Raw genomic sequence first — 15,964 nt, 5'->3', positions numbered from 1 at the left:
AAAAACAACACACATTAAGCTTTAGACATACTCTTTCTGTTAAATATTGAATTGTTCCAGTAATACTAACGAATCAAGGTTGCACATTACTCGTTAAAAGTCCCTTACAATATAAAAAGGGAGTTAAACATGCAAAATAAATACAACATGAATGCTTTGGGCAACAATGTTCAATTTTGATGAACAACAGAAATTACTTGGGGACTTGTACGGCTTTTCAGACAGTGAAATCCAATGACAGATGAGGGAAGACCAGAAATGGACAACACGCATCAGACTCTACTAGACTTTGGTTTTAATAAGTGTTTTCAAAACTAAAAGAAGCTTCTGATGACAGACAGGAATTGATTTATGTGATTAGACTTTAGCATGACTAATGCTAAACATGATCGGTTTTTCACCCCCATAAAGAAAGTCAATCATCAGAATGGGATATAATATTAATGTTTGTTCTCCATGAAATAAAAATTTGGCCAGGATATACACAATATCTTGTGTTTACAACTGCACAAGACTTTTGGAACAAAACGATCCTATTTTGGTGAAACCACAGCTTTCTGCAGTTTTTCACCTCAAAGCTTCAAAATGTTCAGAAAAAAAAAAAAACTATGAATCCAAGAGTTTAACCCCAGTTTTATGGAGCAATGTGACTGCTTTGTATGGTAATGCACCCTCAAGAGAACACTACATTTTGTTGGAAATTTGCTCATTTTACAACTCGCTGGAGTTCAATAGGTTTGAGTTTTAAATTTTTGAATACATTCAGCTGATTTCCAGGGGCTGGTTGCACCAAAGTTGTACAAGTTAAAACAAAGCGTTCTTGTGACCTAAAGAGATACTAAGTTACAACTTAAAGGAAACTAAGTATTTGTGTTGCACCACCGAACTTAATTTAAACTTAACACTAGGTTCCAACTTAATATTTAAGTTATCAAGTATCATGGTAGAAAAGAGATTAGTTTACATTGGGAAGCTCACGATGATAATGAAGAATCATCTCCCTCTACTTACAGCCTTAATATATATAAATCAAGTTTAATGTTTTGATAACCTCATGTATTTTACATGTATGGCTCACGATGCATGTATGTGCATCTGTTATAGTGACTGACTACTGTAATTTGATCAATTTAATTTGTCATTTTATTTTCATGGGCACATTAGTTGCAGAATGTTACAGCAGTTTAACAATTGAAATGCTTCTTATTTTATATTATGTCATTCAATGAGACTTTGCATGACTCTATGGAGTGCTTACGACCGACTAACTATGGTTTGCCTTAAGAACGTGGTGCAACAAATTTAGTTACAAACTATCTAGTAGTTACTGTAGGCCTAGTGTGAGATTTACGTTCCGGTTTAAGAAAGAAGTTCTGAACAGCTGGTGCAACCCCCCCCCAGGTCTGGAGCACTTTTAGCTTAGCATAAATCCTTAAATTCTCCTTCAAAAAAATACAAAAGTTGACTATTTAACTCATTGCCTTATAAAATGAGCCTTTTCCCAAAAAAAGTGCATTCCTTTAAGTACTCACTATTCCACAATTTTATAAAATGAAGCAAGGTCTAAATAGAAATTGGCTCTCTCAAAGCACATCTCATATCAGTGGCATACCAACAACCCTCCCATTTTTGCCAGGATTCTCCCGTAATTTAAAATTCTATCCTGCTGTCATCCCGTTTAAGTATTGTCCCATATTTTGGTGGGTGGAGGTTTCTATGAAAAGTGAAAGCAGCATCAAGAGTCGATCTCAAATGTGATTAAATTGCAAGAGCTTGTCGAGAGAGAAATGCTTCCCCTTTGTTTTGGCTTGATAGCACATTGAAATTAAAATGGCTGCATTCACTTCATTTCTATTAAAGCAAGGTGTCGACCATCGCACTTCACATGCAACCTCTGAATCAGTCCATTCATGGTGCTGACTGACCGACGCAGTAATATTGATGTGATTTGAAGAGGAGCGAATGTGGACACTTGAATTTGGGTGGGTTTTTTAACAGACAAATACACTTAATTATATATAAACATGTCCATCCTGGAATGTTTTATTTTAAACAAATAATTTTGTCTTAAATGAACAAACAGTAACGAAAGTAATTGAATGCTTTAAGATCTGTGCATTCTTAAAGTGACACTTCTGTCATCCAACAAAACAGTGGATCAAAATGAGAGATTCGCTGCTCTTCACTAAATAACTTTAATCAGTATTTAAATACAGTGAAAGAAAAGTAAACAATTTTATGACTTGATTTAATTTCTGTATAGGTCATTGATTTTAATAGCTAAACCTTTTATTTGATTTTTAATTTTGTAATGTTTGCTATGTTTACCATACATAGCATTTTGCATATTAGTAATGGTTTAAACTAGGCTTATATACAAGGGGGATATGGGGGCATTTCCCGTATTTTTATACGCAATGTTGCCAGATATGATCAGTGATACTTAGACACTTAATTAGACTTCTGAAACTGTGCTTACACATTGATTACTTTTTAAATAAATTTTTTGAACATTTTGAAGCTCAAATTTGGGAGAACAGCATCTGAATGGAGGGGCAGACATTTAGTAACCTAATTTTCTATCATGCGTTCAAGATCAAGAACAAAAGTCTTTCATTTAGAAAGATGACAGCAAAATGACAGAATTAGCATTTTTGGGTGATTAAACCCATTTAAAGGGGCAAAAATTTGCAGTCACCCAAAAGCTTCTTAATACAGGATATTTTTGGACTAAATGATTAAAACAGTTTCACAAACTCAAAAGAAAAAAAAAGACCACCAGACACAAAAAATGACCTCCAACTCATCTGTACACTATAGCCAAGGCTTAGAGTTTTCGATCACGTAGCACATTAGTACTTCTAGTTGGGTCAAAAGAAACAGTTTGGACACACTGAGATGAGGACGCAGTAACAGCTGATTGAGAGTTGTTTTTGAGGGAGGTGGAAGATGGTTCTTGTCTACATCACGCCCTGTGAACACCAAAAAGTTACGCAGATGCACCAGTGTGGCTGGGCCAAACGAGTCTTACGGTGTGCTGTTGTGGGCCTGTCACTTCCCCTGGCAAAAGCTGCTGTGTGGAGGACGGGTTCCGGCCAGCGTCCTCTTCAGAAACCACCTCGTGCTTCGTTAAGTGACACTATTTTGAAACGGCAGTTAATATTGCATACTTTTCCAACAAATTATGCATCTACGGCTGCATACATTTCACATCTGTGGTCAGCTATTGAATGAGTTTACTGGATAAGAGCAAGCGTTTTAGTTCAGCAAATTATTAAAAATGATAAACAATAACTAAATTACAATAGAATGAAACTTAAATATACGCAAACACCAAAAGCATTTAAAAAGGCCTGCATTATATAACCTACATATAAAAAAAAAACCTGGAAATAATAATAAAAATAAAGTCGAAAACTCAAAGCCCTACCTATAGTTAAATGTAGTGATTGAGCACTAATTTCTTCCAAAAATATTATCCAAATGTTGGATATGTGTGCCTGCCCATCATTAAAAAGTCACGGTATGAGCTTTTAGTGGTGATTTCAACTAAATATAAGAGGCTTCTCTACATAAAACAATTAGTATTTACTGAAAAGGCTTCTGTAAAAGCAAATCATGCAGAAACTTAAATCTAAAACAAACGCAATTATTAAAAAGTCTAATAGGCAGAAGCACACATGAACTTCTCAATACTGAACACATTGGCTAAAATGTTCCAAATAAACAAAGGTGGCCAAAACTCACCTCTTCTGGGCACAACTCACAGGCCTTGGCTAAGGTCATCCGGGCACTGTGGGAGCGCTCCAGGAAGTATCCATTGGAGGTTTCATTGCTCTGGACAGGAGGGGACCAGTTGTTGTAGGTGTACTGAGTGTTGCCAGTGTAAGGTCTCCGTTCCAACTCATCACCGAGCCACTCCACTGCCCAGGTCCACTTCCTCTTTAGATCTCCATTACTCTGGAACAGGCAAATCATACATCAATTTCATAATCCAAAGACATACAAGTGTGGAGTGATTCTTATGCTGAAACTCACCTGGAGAATCTGATAGGCCACTGAGCAGTTGCTGAAGAGAGCCACCATGCATTTGATGCACTGATAAGCTCTCTTTTGGTAGTGGTTTTTGGAGCGCTGAATGGTGTCAAAAAGCCCATCGCGGTCATCGGGAATTCCCTTCAGAACATTGTGGATTCTAGAAAAATCGATGAAAAAGAGCAGGGGACTTTATTAAGCAGGCAGGAGTTTATTTCCCCCACAGGTCTAAAAGGGAGGTCAAGATGCCAAGATTAAGGACTTCAGGATCTAATGAGAAAGACTCAAGTAAATGTTCCGGTATTTAAACAGGTGTTTGTGTTGCGTATCATAAACATAAATAAAAATAAAAAAAATCTATGATGACAACTGTTAATTATATGAGAATACTGATTAATATATGACTTTGTGCTCTTTTAATATTCTCATTAAAAAAAATGATGCCAGACAGTGACCAGGCAAATGACCTCAGTAATCGATGACTTGTTAGGTGTCTAATTATATATGACACTGTGTGTGGTTATCCAATTAGAAGATGCTTTAAATTATTCACAACAGCAAGTGTTGATTTCCTATGACAGACACTGTGAGACAGCACCGTTGTGTTGACAGTCTCTCACAGCACAGATGGCGATGCCTACTTTTGCAGCATTTTGGGGTTTCCGCCTGGATTTTCCCTACCCAAATGTTAAGCCTGCCAAATCCACATGCAGAGGTGTAAATGCCAACGTTTGGTATCTTTTTAAAGAAAACCCTGTGAATTTTTATAAAACATTGTTGAAAGTGATTAAAATAACTGTGTGTTGTCTGTGTTATAATAAACCCCTCCAAAAAAAGAGGTACTTTTTTGTTTTGTAAACTCAAATTTAAAAGTGTATCTTTCAGTTTCTGTGTGGTCTAGCGTGTTGTAGTTAATTTAATTGCTTCCTGCACATGTCAGCAATCATTGGGAAAAAGACAAATGTCTATCATAATCTATGCAAAATTTTTACTATTTCAACTGATGACAGAACGGAAATGCATATGGGAGTATTGGGCCAGTACGGACCTTTAAAGAACATGGAAGAGTTTAAGTATTACAGAGTCAGACTGACCTGTGAGTCTGCCATGAGTCCTCAATAAACAAGATCTGAAGGAGCAAGTCCAGGTAAGGCCTTAACTCATACGTGTATGAATACGCCACCTACACACATAAACAAAGACACATTACATTAAACATTTATACATTCATGGATTTATGAATAGTTTACACTGTTTCACAATTCTAAGAGCATTTTGCTACTTCAGTTTAAAAGAAACAACTATCTAAAGTCTTAATCTTGCAGTTTTTAGGACTCAAAAGAGTCTTTCGGAAAATGTAAAATAGCCAAACAAAATGTTTATGATACTGCTTCAATTTAAAACGGAAAAGATGGTCTGGTAGCTGGAGATTATTCTCACCTGCCACAGTAGTTCACTAAGCACAGTGGAGGAAAACTGAGGGTTCTCCCAACAGCAGAATCTCAGCAGTTTGATAGTGTCCTCCGAGTTACTGCAGTCCTCGATAATCTTCTTCACATAACTGGTGCGCACAAAAAGGATGTCCACCACCAACTGCTGCAGGGGCATGATGGGAGTGGTGGTGTTGGGGTCTCCATATGGGTTAGCCAGCGGAGGGTTACCTAGAATAGGCAAGAGGTGAAAAGTCTGGGCAGAAGTTTCCAGGAGGAACGAAAGCAAAACCATGCATTTAAAAGTAACACTGCAAAAAAAAAAAAAAAGATCTGTACTAAATTCCTGTTAACTGCCCTCTGCTCCAAGCCATGCCAACCTGGCAATTATGCCTGGAGATGGCTTTGTGTCAGTCAGGAAATCCTGAGCAAGGATGACTATCTTCATTGGGCATTGAGGACTAAAATTAGAAACCGTTTAGCAAGCAAGTTACAACACATTCTCACCATTAATTGAGGACTGCATGCGTGATGTCACATCACAGCAGCGAACTAGCTGTGAGACAACAGTATAGAGCTTTCCCAGCTCAGCATACTGGTACTTAATTGGAGGGCCCGGACCCTCATCCAGTGCCACAAGCATGAAAGTGGCTGGTACCCCAAGCTTCAACAGCTGTGTCTTCTCTGCCAAGCCTGAGTGGACGAAACGAGGTATGAGATTTTAGAATGCAAGTCTGTATTGGAAAACCCTGGAGTGTAACTGAGGATTAGTACAAAACACTTTTTAAAAGTTTAAGTTACATTGCATCTACATGCCAATTAATTCTCCATAGATTATAAGTAGACCGTTGAGTTAGGGCTATGATTAGTGTAAGTTCACGTACTCGCAAAGTTTCTTCTGGTCAGTTAAATGTCAGTTGAAGGAGCATATCAACTTAAAATGACAGTCCACTAATACTCAAAAGAAAAGTAATTGGCATGTAGTTGCATTTCAACTTCTAGTCAACAAAATGTGCAATAGGGACCATCAAAATAAAGTCTTACCATTATTTTGAAATTATACTGTAATCAATGTCAATTAAGTAACCATATAATAGTTCCTTGTTCGATAAAGAGTAAAAAATGGAAAGCAGCACTTACCAAGGTTGGCATACATGACGAAAAGGTTAAAGTACTGCTGCAGGTGACGGCCATGTTCAGACACTTCCCTTCGTAGAAGATTAAGCACAGCACGGAACAAGTGCTCACTTAAACTCAAATTATCACAGCCCTGGGAAAAGGGACAAAGATAAAAATCCAATAAACTGAATTCATCAATTAGAGCTCCAATCAGTCTCTTCACTTTAACCTTCAGATTAATTCCTGGTTTTGTAATCATCCATGTCTTTACTGGTGTTTCAGCAGAATAAACAACCATAATGTGAACAGAGATGCTCAGCAGCAGCGAAAGTTTGTTGATATTAAGTTCATCGACTGAAATAAAAAAAAATACAACCCTTGTGACAAAGTTAGTCTGTTCTTATTGTGGAGCACTTTTTCTTCCTCATAAAAATAAATAAATAATAATGTAGACTATGTCCACATTTTCGTATGCTTTTGTCTGTTATTTTGTGATGTCTGGAGGATATCCGCATGGGGGAAAACGATAGTAATAAATAATAAACAAGTTTTGGAACCACACTACAGTGAAGTGTATAATGTGTACAACCCTTTGTTAATGAATGCTACAGAATACTGTAGCATAGTAAACTGATAAACTGTATTAAATGCTGTAATGTTAGTGTAAACTCATTGTGATGGTGTATAATTATAGCTAAGAAAACTGAAGCCTCTTGAATAATTTGTTTAATCGCTGCAGTTGTGTTGTACCACTGCAACAATATTATTACTATGATGGTTTAGTTCAAGTAATTATTTATAGTATGCTTCCAAACACTACAGTATTTACTATAGTACTTTCATGTAACATAATAGCTTATACAGTATCTACCACATTAATGACAGGAAAATATATTATAGTTCAGTAGCAAACTTGGCAGTCTTCATGATAAGGATCATGCCCAACATATGTGCTTATTTTCTTTTTATATCTCCTTTAAAACTAGCAAAAACACAGACCTCCATCTGAATTCCGCGCGTCAACAGAACCACGTGATGGCACACAACCTATAGAGATGGTAACTTTACTAAAATCACACACCTGACTTGAAGGTCCAGGTGAGGCAATCGGTGTGGGGCAGGGTCCATCTTGCAGGGAGAAATGTGCAATGAATACGATGAGTTTGGAGAAGGCCCCTCGAACCTCTGCACTGGGGCACTCAAGCAGGTACTCGGAGAAACGATTCGGATATGCAAAGAGGACGTTGTGTGCAAACCAGTAACGCACATTCTTACTGTGTCTCAACAAGATGCACAGAGCATCATACCTGAAACGTCAATAAACAGTTCAACAAACTGAAAAACAGATTCAAATTTGATCAGTGTTTCTCAACCACGTTCCTGGAGGACAACCAGCTCTACACGTTTTACACGTTTCCTTAACTAAACACACCTGATTCAGATCATCAGCTAATTAGCAGAGACTAAGACCTGTATTGTGTTTGACAAACAAAGGAGACATTCAAAACATGCTGCGTCGGTGGACCTCCAGGAACATGGTTGAGAAACACAATGTAATTAAAACACAAATTGCTTACCAATCACTAGCTGGGCCACGGACTATTTTCTTGGTGTGGAATCCAGTACTGAAGAGAAATCTAGCAGCGAGCTGTATACTGATCATAGCCATCTCCTCTGCTTCAGGCAAAAGGTGGTCTTGACCTAAAAGCCACAAATAAAACTCAGTTGAGGAAACTGCTGATGCATAAGAGAAAACTCTAAAGCCAAATTTACACAGGGGGACGGAAGCACTTCTGAAGTGGCATTTAGGTGTCTTTGGAGTGTTTAATGCAGCAGAGGTGGCATGAATCCATTAGCCCAGCAATTACAACTGTATACTTTGATATTACAAGCAGAGGTGGGTCGGAGGAGGCATAAATTAGTCTGACTTTTATGCAGGATTGCCTTTAACATTGAATTAAGCGCGCACACACAGCAGCCTTGACTCATATGTGCAAAGATGTCTTTTAAGTGGGTTTCTGCATAAGCAATAACATGAGGCTGAATGTCAGAGAAATATCAATTTATAATAGCTAATAGCGAATTTCATTTAAAAATAAAAACTGAAGTGACAGACCACAGAAGAGCTGCTCTACATGTACTACATTTCCACAAACTTCAGTTAAATCACAATAGATTTAAATGATATTTTGGATTAGGAAAATGCAGCCCTTAGCATGGGCACACCTGGAGAATTACTGAGTGAGATTAATACAAACGCTTAAAGCCTTGTGACTAAACAAATGGTGCTAATGTGAGTGCACACACCAATGGCAGCTGTAAAAGAATAATTTAATAAACGAGCAAAGTTGTATGTTTGTTTGACAATGTTAAACACTTGCCGACCAATAAGATTGGTGCATTTAACATGCCTCGAGCTGCTGAGACTAGTCGAGTGCACAGGAAATGCAGATCAACTAGGACTTGATGGTCAGTTTCATTTCACTTAATTTTCACGGCTTGAAAATTGACCAGGTGTGAACTGCAGTTGTGAAGGACACTAAACAGAAGTGGAAAAGCTTACACAACTATTAAATGCTTTTAGGATTTTTATTTTTTTCTTTAAAATGTAGTGACAAGCGTAAAGTTGCACCGCCCTTCCTTGTGTACTGGGGTATTTCTGTTTTTCATTAAGCAACATCTAACGTCTGGGAAAACTGTGAACAGTGAAAACTGATCGAGCGTGAGTACAGAAAAACTCTCGAGTATGTCATATATGCACAAGCTAAAAGCATCCTATTGTGCATGAGGTGTTCAGTGCTTCCCACAGGTTTGAAATATACTTGCGGTGGTAGCCGGAAAGAAACACACCTTTCACCCACAGCACATAAATAGTTAACTATATGCAACAAAACAAAACATCATTTGATTTGACACTATTTTTATTAGCATCTATTTTAAGTTTTTTTTTTTTAAAGGGTTAAAGTTTTAAAAAAGACTGTTGAAAAAATAGATTTTTAAAAATCCACCATTTCTCTTTTATTTACGTTATTCAGGAACCATGTGCACCCACTGACAGGTCAAGTCTGCTTCTCTCTATCTCTCATTCAAATTCAGGTTGCTTGATTGTCATGACATTCTGTACAGTACTGCCAAAGCATTCGAAATCTATAAAATGTAATATTTTGACATCAAACTAATAAATTATACAGCAAATGAGAAATAAATGACAGAAAAAAGGAAAACAAACCATCTCTAAAAATGATAATTACTGTATAAAATGTGTAGATGTATGATGTGTATTTTATTAAGACAAATGAGTTGATAAATACTCTGCAGCCAATTTAGATGCAATTTTTATGCTTTCCAAGTATTTAGTAGTTTTTTTAAAGTCTTTTAGATTAAAGAATGACTTATTTAAGGTCTCTCTCTCGCGCGGCTGTACACATAAAATTAATGACAGCTTATAAAAACAAATCCCGGACATTTTAGTAAATTTAAAAACCCCAACCAGGCGCAAAAATGTACAGTTCTCTGTACATCTACAGAGCGTTACTGAGCAGTATGTATAAGCAGTATGAAACGAGTAAACAAGAGAAGATTTCCCAATGGTTAATTGCAAAAATATAAAATAAAATAAATAAATAAATAAAATAAAAATTGTAAAAAGATAATAATAGTAAAAAATAATGTGTCACTAAATATACTTGAGCTCATCTAAGTAAAGTCTATGTGTGGGAAGCACTGGGTGTTAATCCACCTCAAACTTGATTAGTGCAGATGTATACAGACACGTTCCCTCAAATTATATAATTAAACTGTACATTAAACATTTTACTACATTATTTTCCTGAATATGTATGGTCTATATTAGTGCAGTAAACTGTGCTGTTTAAACTTTGATCATCTCATCATTATTTCTCTATATTGACTAATGAATGGGAAGTATAGCACAGTCAAAGAAATCAGCTCATACTGTAAAATTAGGATGGATATATATAAAAAAAAAAAATCTTATAATATATGAAAGAAAACACTGATTGATTGACTATATAAAATAATAGTTTACTTCAGCTCTGATCCCATTGACAGCAAAAGATAAAGGATGATGTTTGAATTTACCTGGCGGTGAGTTCAAGTAGACACTGTTACAGGTCAGCAGTTTCCTGATGAATTGGAAGTACTCCAAGCTGTACTGCATGCGGTTGTGCATAAACTGCACATTTTGTTTGCGCACGCTGCGCTCAATAGCAGAGGGCATCTTCACTTGATGAGGTTTGCTGCTCACCGTGAGCTCAGTGATGTATTTAACCAGCTCGCTGTCCTTGTCCAATGTGTCCATCCGCTCATAAAACAGGATATAAGCGTTCCACCAGCGCTTCTGTCGCCTGTAAGACATGCGCTTCATCATGTGGTCGAAAACCTCACCCATGTACTCTCCTCCAAAGCACTGGTTCTTCATCTCCTCATCGTCATCCATCTTGCACTCGGTGACGTCACCATCATCAAACTTATACCAACGGTTTCTTTCTCCCTCGCCACCGCTGCCATTCCTCTGAATGATGTAAGAGTAATAATGACCTCCACTAGCCTGTCCTGAGTGGACCAGCACTCCCACCAAACGATAGCGAGAGCTGCAGGGCGGCTCCGGCTCTGATGGCTCATTCTGCTGGATCACCTGCTGCTGTAAAAGAGTAATTTCAAAATTCATGTTACACAAAAATAGCCCTAAATGACATGCAATTACACATCATTTAAAGACCAAATGAAGTCCCTATAAAAATAAAATTAGATATATGCCTAATTAGAATTTTATTTATTTTATAAATAAATAAAATAATTTTATTTTTGATCATGAACATCACTACAAAATAACATAACAAATTTTATAGTCTTACAAATTCAGATTGTATTTCAGTGGTTGTTCATCACAGCGCCAAATGATTTCAACCATTAACATTTTCACATGTTAATCTGGCTAACAACAATGAAGATTCTGTGACTATTCCAGAATCAAATCGGTGTTATTGCCAAGTGTGCTTACACACACACACAAGGAAATTGTTTTGGCTACAGAAGCTTCCAGTGTACATTTTAAGTGACAACACGAAAATAAATATGAGAAAAGACAACAAATATTAAACAGATGAAATTGGACAAAAAGCTCTGGATGTTGAATTGTATGTACAGATTTGTTATTAATATACAAGTTATGAGGTTTATTTATATGCCTTTTGTTTGTTAACGCTGTCCAGTAAGACAGCGCAGAATAACTAACATTTCTGCGCAGAATAACTAAAACCTTAATATATGAAAAAAAAGTAATACATTTTTAACTGTATTTAATGTTAACAATGCAAATCCAATAAGATCCACTTTATTTGGTAAACAAAGCAAGTCTCTCACATAATATATCTATTAAAAGACAGACAATATTACTTTACAAACAATATCGTAAACAAATAATATAAAAAATTTCATATTATTCAATAATATTACTGAAATTAATAAAAAAACTGAATAAATAAAAATTTTACACACATTTACACAAGTAAATAAACTGAATAAATGATAGGCTAAAAATCTGCGGAATTCTGCATGTGCAGATTCCGTGTGGGCCTACTAATATTGTATTAATCAACAGCCATAAAGGTTAAAATGGCCAATAACTAATAAATTCAGTTATTTATATTTACACCAACAATCAGTGTTGGGGAAAGTAATGCATTACAATATTGAGTTACTCCCTAAAAAAGTTACTAGTTGAGTTACTTTTTATGGTAAGTAACGAGTTACCTTACTTTTAAGTTACTTTTGCGTCACTTTTTATTACCTGGTGGGGCTTGATCTCTTTCAAAACTTGTTTTTTTCTTTCTTTAATATATATACAGATGCCGTACATACAGATTGAAATTTTAATGCAATGTGTTTGCTACTTTTGTCCTATTTGTCTTAGATAAAATCACTGTTCATTGAGGCAATGCCCTTTTCTTTGATGTGTTCAAAATAATAAACATTCTCTTATTCACTGTGATTCATTGACTTTAATTTTAATTGAAAAATGTATTTTTTTAAAAGCTAATTGAACTAAAAAGTAACTCACATTACATTTTCAAAAAATAACTTTTTAAAAGTAATGTGCTACTTGTTACTTAGAAAAGTAACTTGTAATGCATTACCCCCCAAACATTGCTAAAATTATAATATGGTTATTTCCCACTGCTGATTTTAATGATTAACTAAAATATTTAAATAAAAATAATTAAATAGAAAATACAATTTAAAAAAACATTTGTTTAGTCTGTGTATGTATATTCAATTAATCAATAAGCATTTTTTAAAAATATTTTCTAATCTTTTTTTGCAGCTTAGGTCAATATTGTGATTATACTGTAATAAAGACCTGAAAAATTACAACCAGAAAATTGATACTGGCCTAGAAAAAGGCTAGGTGAAATACCTGGTTTTCTGGGTGCACGTCTGACCCTTCCAGCTTAGCTACTCCTGCTACTGTATAGGGTTCCATGTCCAACTCTCGTGGAAACTCAAAGTAGTCATTGAACTTAATGGCACACTCTCGTTCCCAGTCATAATCAAACCGTTTCAACTGGATGGCCAGCACCGGAGGAAGCTTCTTAATGAGTAAACGCTTCACTGTGTCCACCTGTCATGTAGATGCACATCACCAGCTTTAGCTTAACAGCATTTGTCTAGTAAACATCGGACATCCAAAAGATGACTTAAAACTGTTAACACACCTTCTTGTTGCATTTTTCACAGTGGTAGGCATTTGCACCTTCAAGCAAGTCCCCTTTCACATACTGTTCCATAGAATCGAGCAGATTTTGATGGTTTCTGATATCTACATTCAATGTCGTAAATGATTCCTCACATTCATATCTGAAAAGATAGCACAAAGTGTTTCACTGGGACTTAAAGATCTAGTAAGGCAATAAAAATGATAGCATTAGATTTTTGATGTACCTGTGAGGACAGCCCTGACATATTTTCTGGTCAGCAAAAGAGCCGCCCAGCACTTTGCTCAGCATGGCAGGGTGACCCAATGCTTTCAAAGCTTCATCTAAACTGTCAACCAGCGAGTTGAAGAACTCCAGGGCATCATGCTGCTCCCTCAGATTGACTGGCTCTCCCCACAGCCTGCAATAAGAGAAACAAATGAAGACACCGATATATAGAGAAAAGTATTTTCCCAGCAGCCTTAAACAAAAAGAGGACCAAGTAAAACAAAGAGAAAAATGTTACCGAAATTGCTTCCAGAATCCTCTAGGCACATAATATTGCAACCTGGAGGAAGCCAAGTGTCCAAAGATGACCTGCAATTGGCGAAGAACCCCAATGTTGTATTCCTTCCTGTCCTCTGACTTACTGAGAGAGGGTTTATCATCAAATTGGTGCTGATAGCCAAACACCTCATCACGGGGATCCACATTACTCTGCAAAATTAAAGCAAGATATCAATCTGTAGAAACTTACATTGCAATGATTTAAGAACACTTTAATATTTAAAAAAAATAATAAAAAAATACAAAAATAAATAAATTAATATTATTATTAATAATAATAATAATAATAATAATGTAAAGCCCTCAGCTCCAGAGAATGCCAACATGGCAAATATACCCCAGAGATGGCCAGATTTGTCAGCCACTTGGAACTGAGAAAGGATGTTCATCATCATTGGGCAGATAATCATTTAACAAAGCATAATATAACCTAATTTTAATAGCATTTAAAGACAGATAGCATTTAAAGACAGAAATAATCAGACCAACTTGAGGAACAAACCACTATGTGCATTTACAATTAAATTAAATTACAATTAAAGAATCTGAATATTGGCTTTAACCACCAACAAAGTTGGCCACACTGCTCCAGACCAACAAATGCAGTTGTAAGTTCCCAAAATTAATAAAGCAAGCACCTGTGCTTAATTATACTGGGAAATAAGCCACACCCACCAGCTGAGCTGTTCCCATTGGGGTACTTGCTAATTGTCCATTTTAATCATCTATGGTTCAAAATGTAATGCATATATAAAGCCCTTTAAAGCAGGGGTCACCAATTTCGTTCCTGGAGGTCCAATGCCCTGCAGGGTTTAGCTCCAACTTGCCTCAAAAAACCTGCCTGGATATTTTAAGTATACCTAGTAAGACCTTGATTAACTTGTTCAGGTGTTTGATTAGAGTTCGAGCTAAAATCTGCAGACACCAGACCTCCAGGAACAAGTTTGGTGACCCCTGCTTTAAAAGTATCAAATATGTTATTCAAAAGATTTTAATTATGCAAATTAATGAACAGAACCAACAAAATATATATAATAACAGTCTAAGATAGCAATACTCCCTACTAGGGTTGTAACAATATACCGGTATGACGGTTTACCACGATTTGAACGTGCACGATTATCATACCATGAACAATTGCATATCAACGGTTTTAACCCTTAAAGACCGAGACAGTCGCCCGCGGCTAAAAATAAGTATTGCTCTTAAATGTTTAATAACTTTTGATCCGCTGATCCGATTCATACAATTCAAAAATTGGCATAAAGAAGAGAATCTCAGCTTTCCAGTGCTGTATCACATAACATTCGCGGACTTTCAGAGGCTCCGGAATCAGTGCGGTTACGTCATCAACATTTGACAACGCTGATTTGACAAAGAAACGCTCGTCACTGTGGCTCCGGACAAATCAGACATGATACATTGATGCATTGTCCCTCCTCCATGCCCAGATTGGTTCAAACTCGCTATATCACAACCAATAAACATAGGTTTCGCTTTTGTTTGTGGACCAAGCTTTTTGAACAACACGGAATGAGAGATAGGCATACATTTATGCGCGGCTAAATAAAACGCAAAAAAAAAAAAAAAAAGTTTTGCATGAAATAATTCTCATACTAAGTACTTTTGCATGCACAGCAGCACAGAAACATGACAAAACAGTGACACAGCAAAGACGAACTGCTGCTCTTGCTGTTTTCAAAAGACGCAAATGAAGATGTAGCTGTTTGTCTGCATTGCAGACAACCATATCCAAATCCATATCGATAGACAACCATATCCATGCTGGCACATAAACCCTAAGGATGTTCCATATTGAATCTAGTTTCGTTATGTAACTATTTATAGTATAGTAAATATTTATATCTATTTTTTACTGAGGATTTGCACCATGTTTATTTGGACTTTATTTGGACTTTGACACATTATTTATTATTTTCTTATTTTTATTTGTTCATTGTAAGTGGTGTTGTTTATAGTAACTGAAAATATATTATTTGGAAAAAGTCAAATTTGCTTCACTGTTCTATTATTTTGTAACATTTGTAACATACCGTATACCGCAAAACCGTCAAACCGTGGTATTGTTTTAGACGA

At 36.2% G+C, this 15,964-nt stretch overlaps 1 protein-coding gene across 5 annotated transcripts in view; it reads right to left on the bottom strand.

The window, feature by feature from the left end:
- Nucleotides 1-15,964, bottom strand: part of usp9 (ubiquitin specific peptidase 9) — a 59,960-nt gene that overhangs the window by 4,396 nt on the left and 39,600 nt on the right. For 2 of the 5 annotated variants that reach the window (XM_005167736.5, XM_009304755.4), the window contains exons 32-45: nucleotides 13,827-14,017; nucleotides 13,548-13,721; nucleotides 13,322-13,463; nucleotides 13,024-13,227; nucleotides 10,686-11,247; nucleotides 8,162-8,285; nucleotides 7,666-7,891; nucleotides 6,606-6,735; nucleotides 5,973-6,158; nucleotides 5,476-5,696; nucleotides 5,130-5,218; nucleotides 4,039-4,195; nucleotides 3,748-3,960; nucleotides 3,032-3,139 (exon numbers count right to left, since the gene is read on the bottom strand). In XM_005167736.5, coding sequence (XP_005167793.1) covers nucleotides 3,032-3,139; nucleotides 3,748-3,960; nucleotides 4,039-4,195; nucleotides 5,130-5,218; nucleotides 5,476-5,696; nucleotides 5,973-6,158; nucleotides 6,606-6,735; nucleotides 7,666-7,891; nucleotides 8,162-8,285; nucleotides 10,686-11,247; nucleotides 13,024-13,227; nucleotides 13,322-13,463; nucleotides 13,548-13,721; nucleotides 13,827-14,017 — 2,727 coding nt within the window. 5 annotated transcript variants of the gene reach the window in all.

The sequence above is a fragment of the Danio rerio genome, chromosome 9, assembly GCF_049306965.1.
Source record: "Danio rerio strain Tuebingen ecotype United States chromosome 9, GRCz12tu, whole genome shotgun sequence".
Lineage (NCBI taxonomy): Eukaryota > Metazoa > Chordata > Actinopteri > Cypriniformes > Danionidae > Danio > Danio rerio.
The sequence above is the reverse complement of the archived record's forward strand: the minus strand, read 5'-3'. Positions and strand labels throughout refer to the sequence as shown.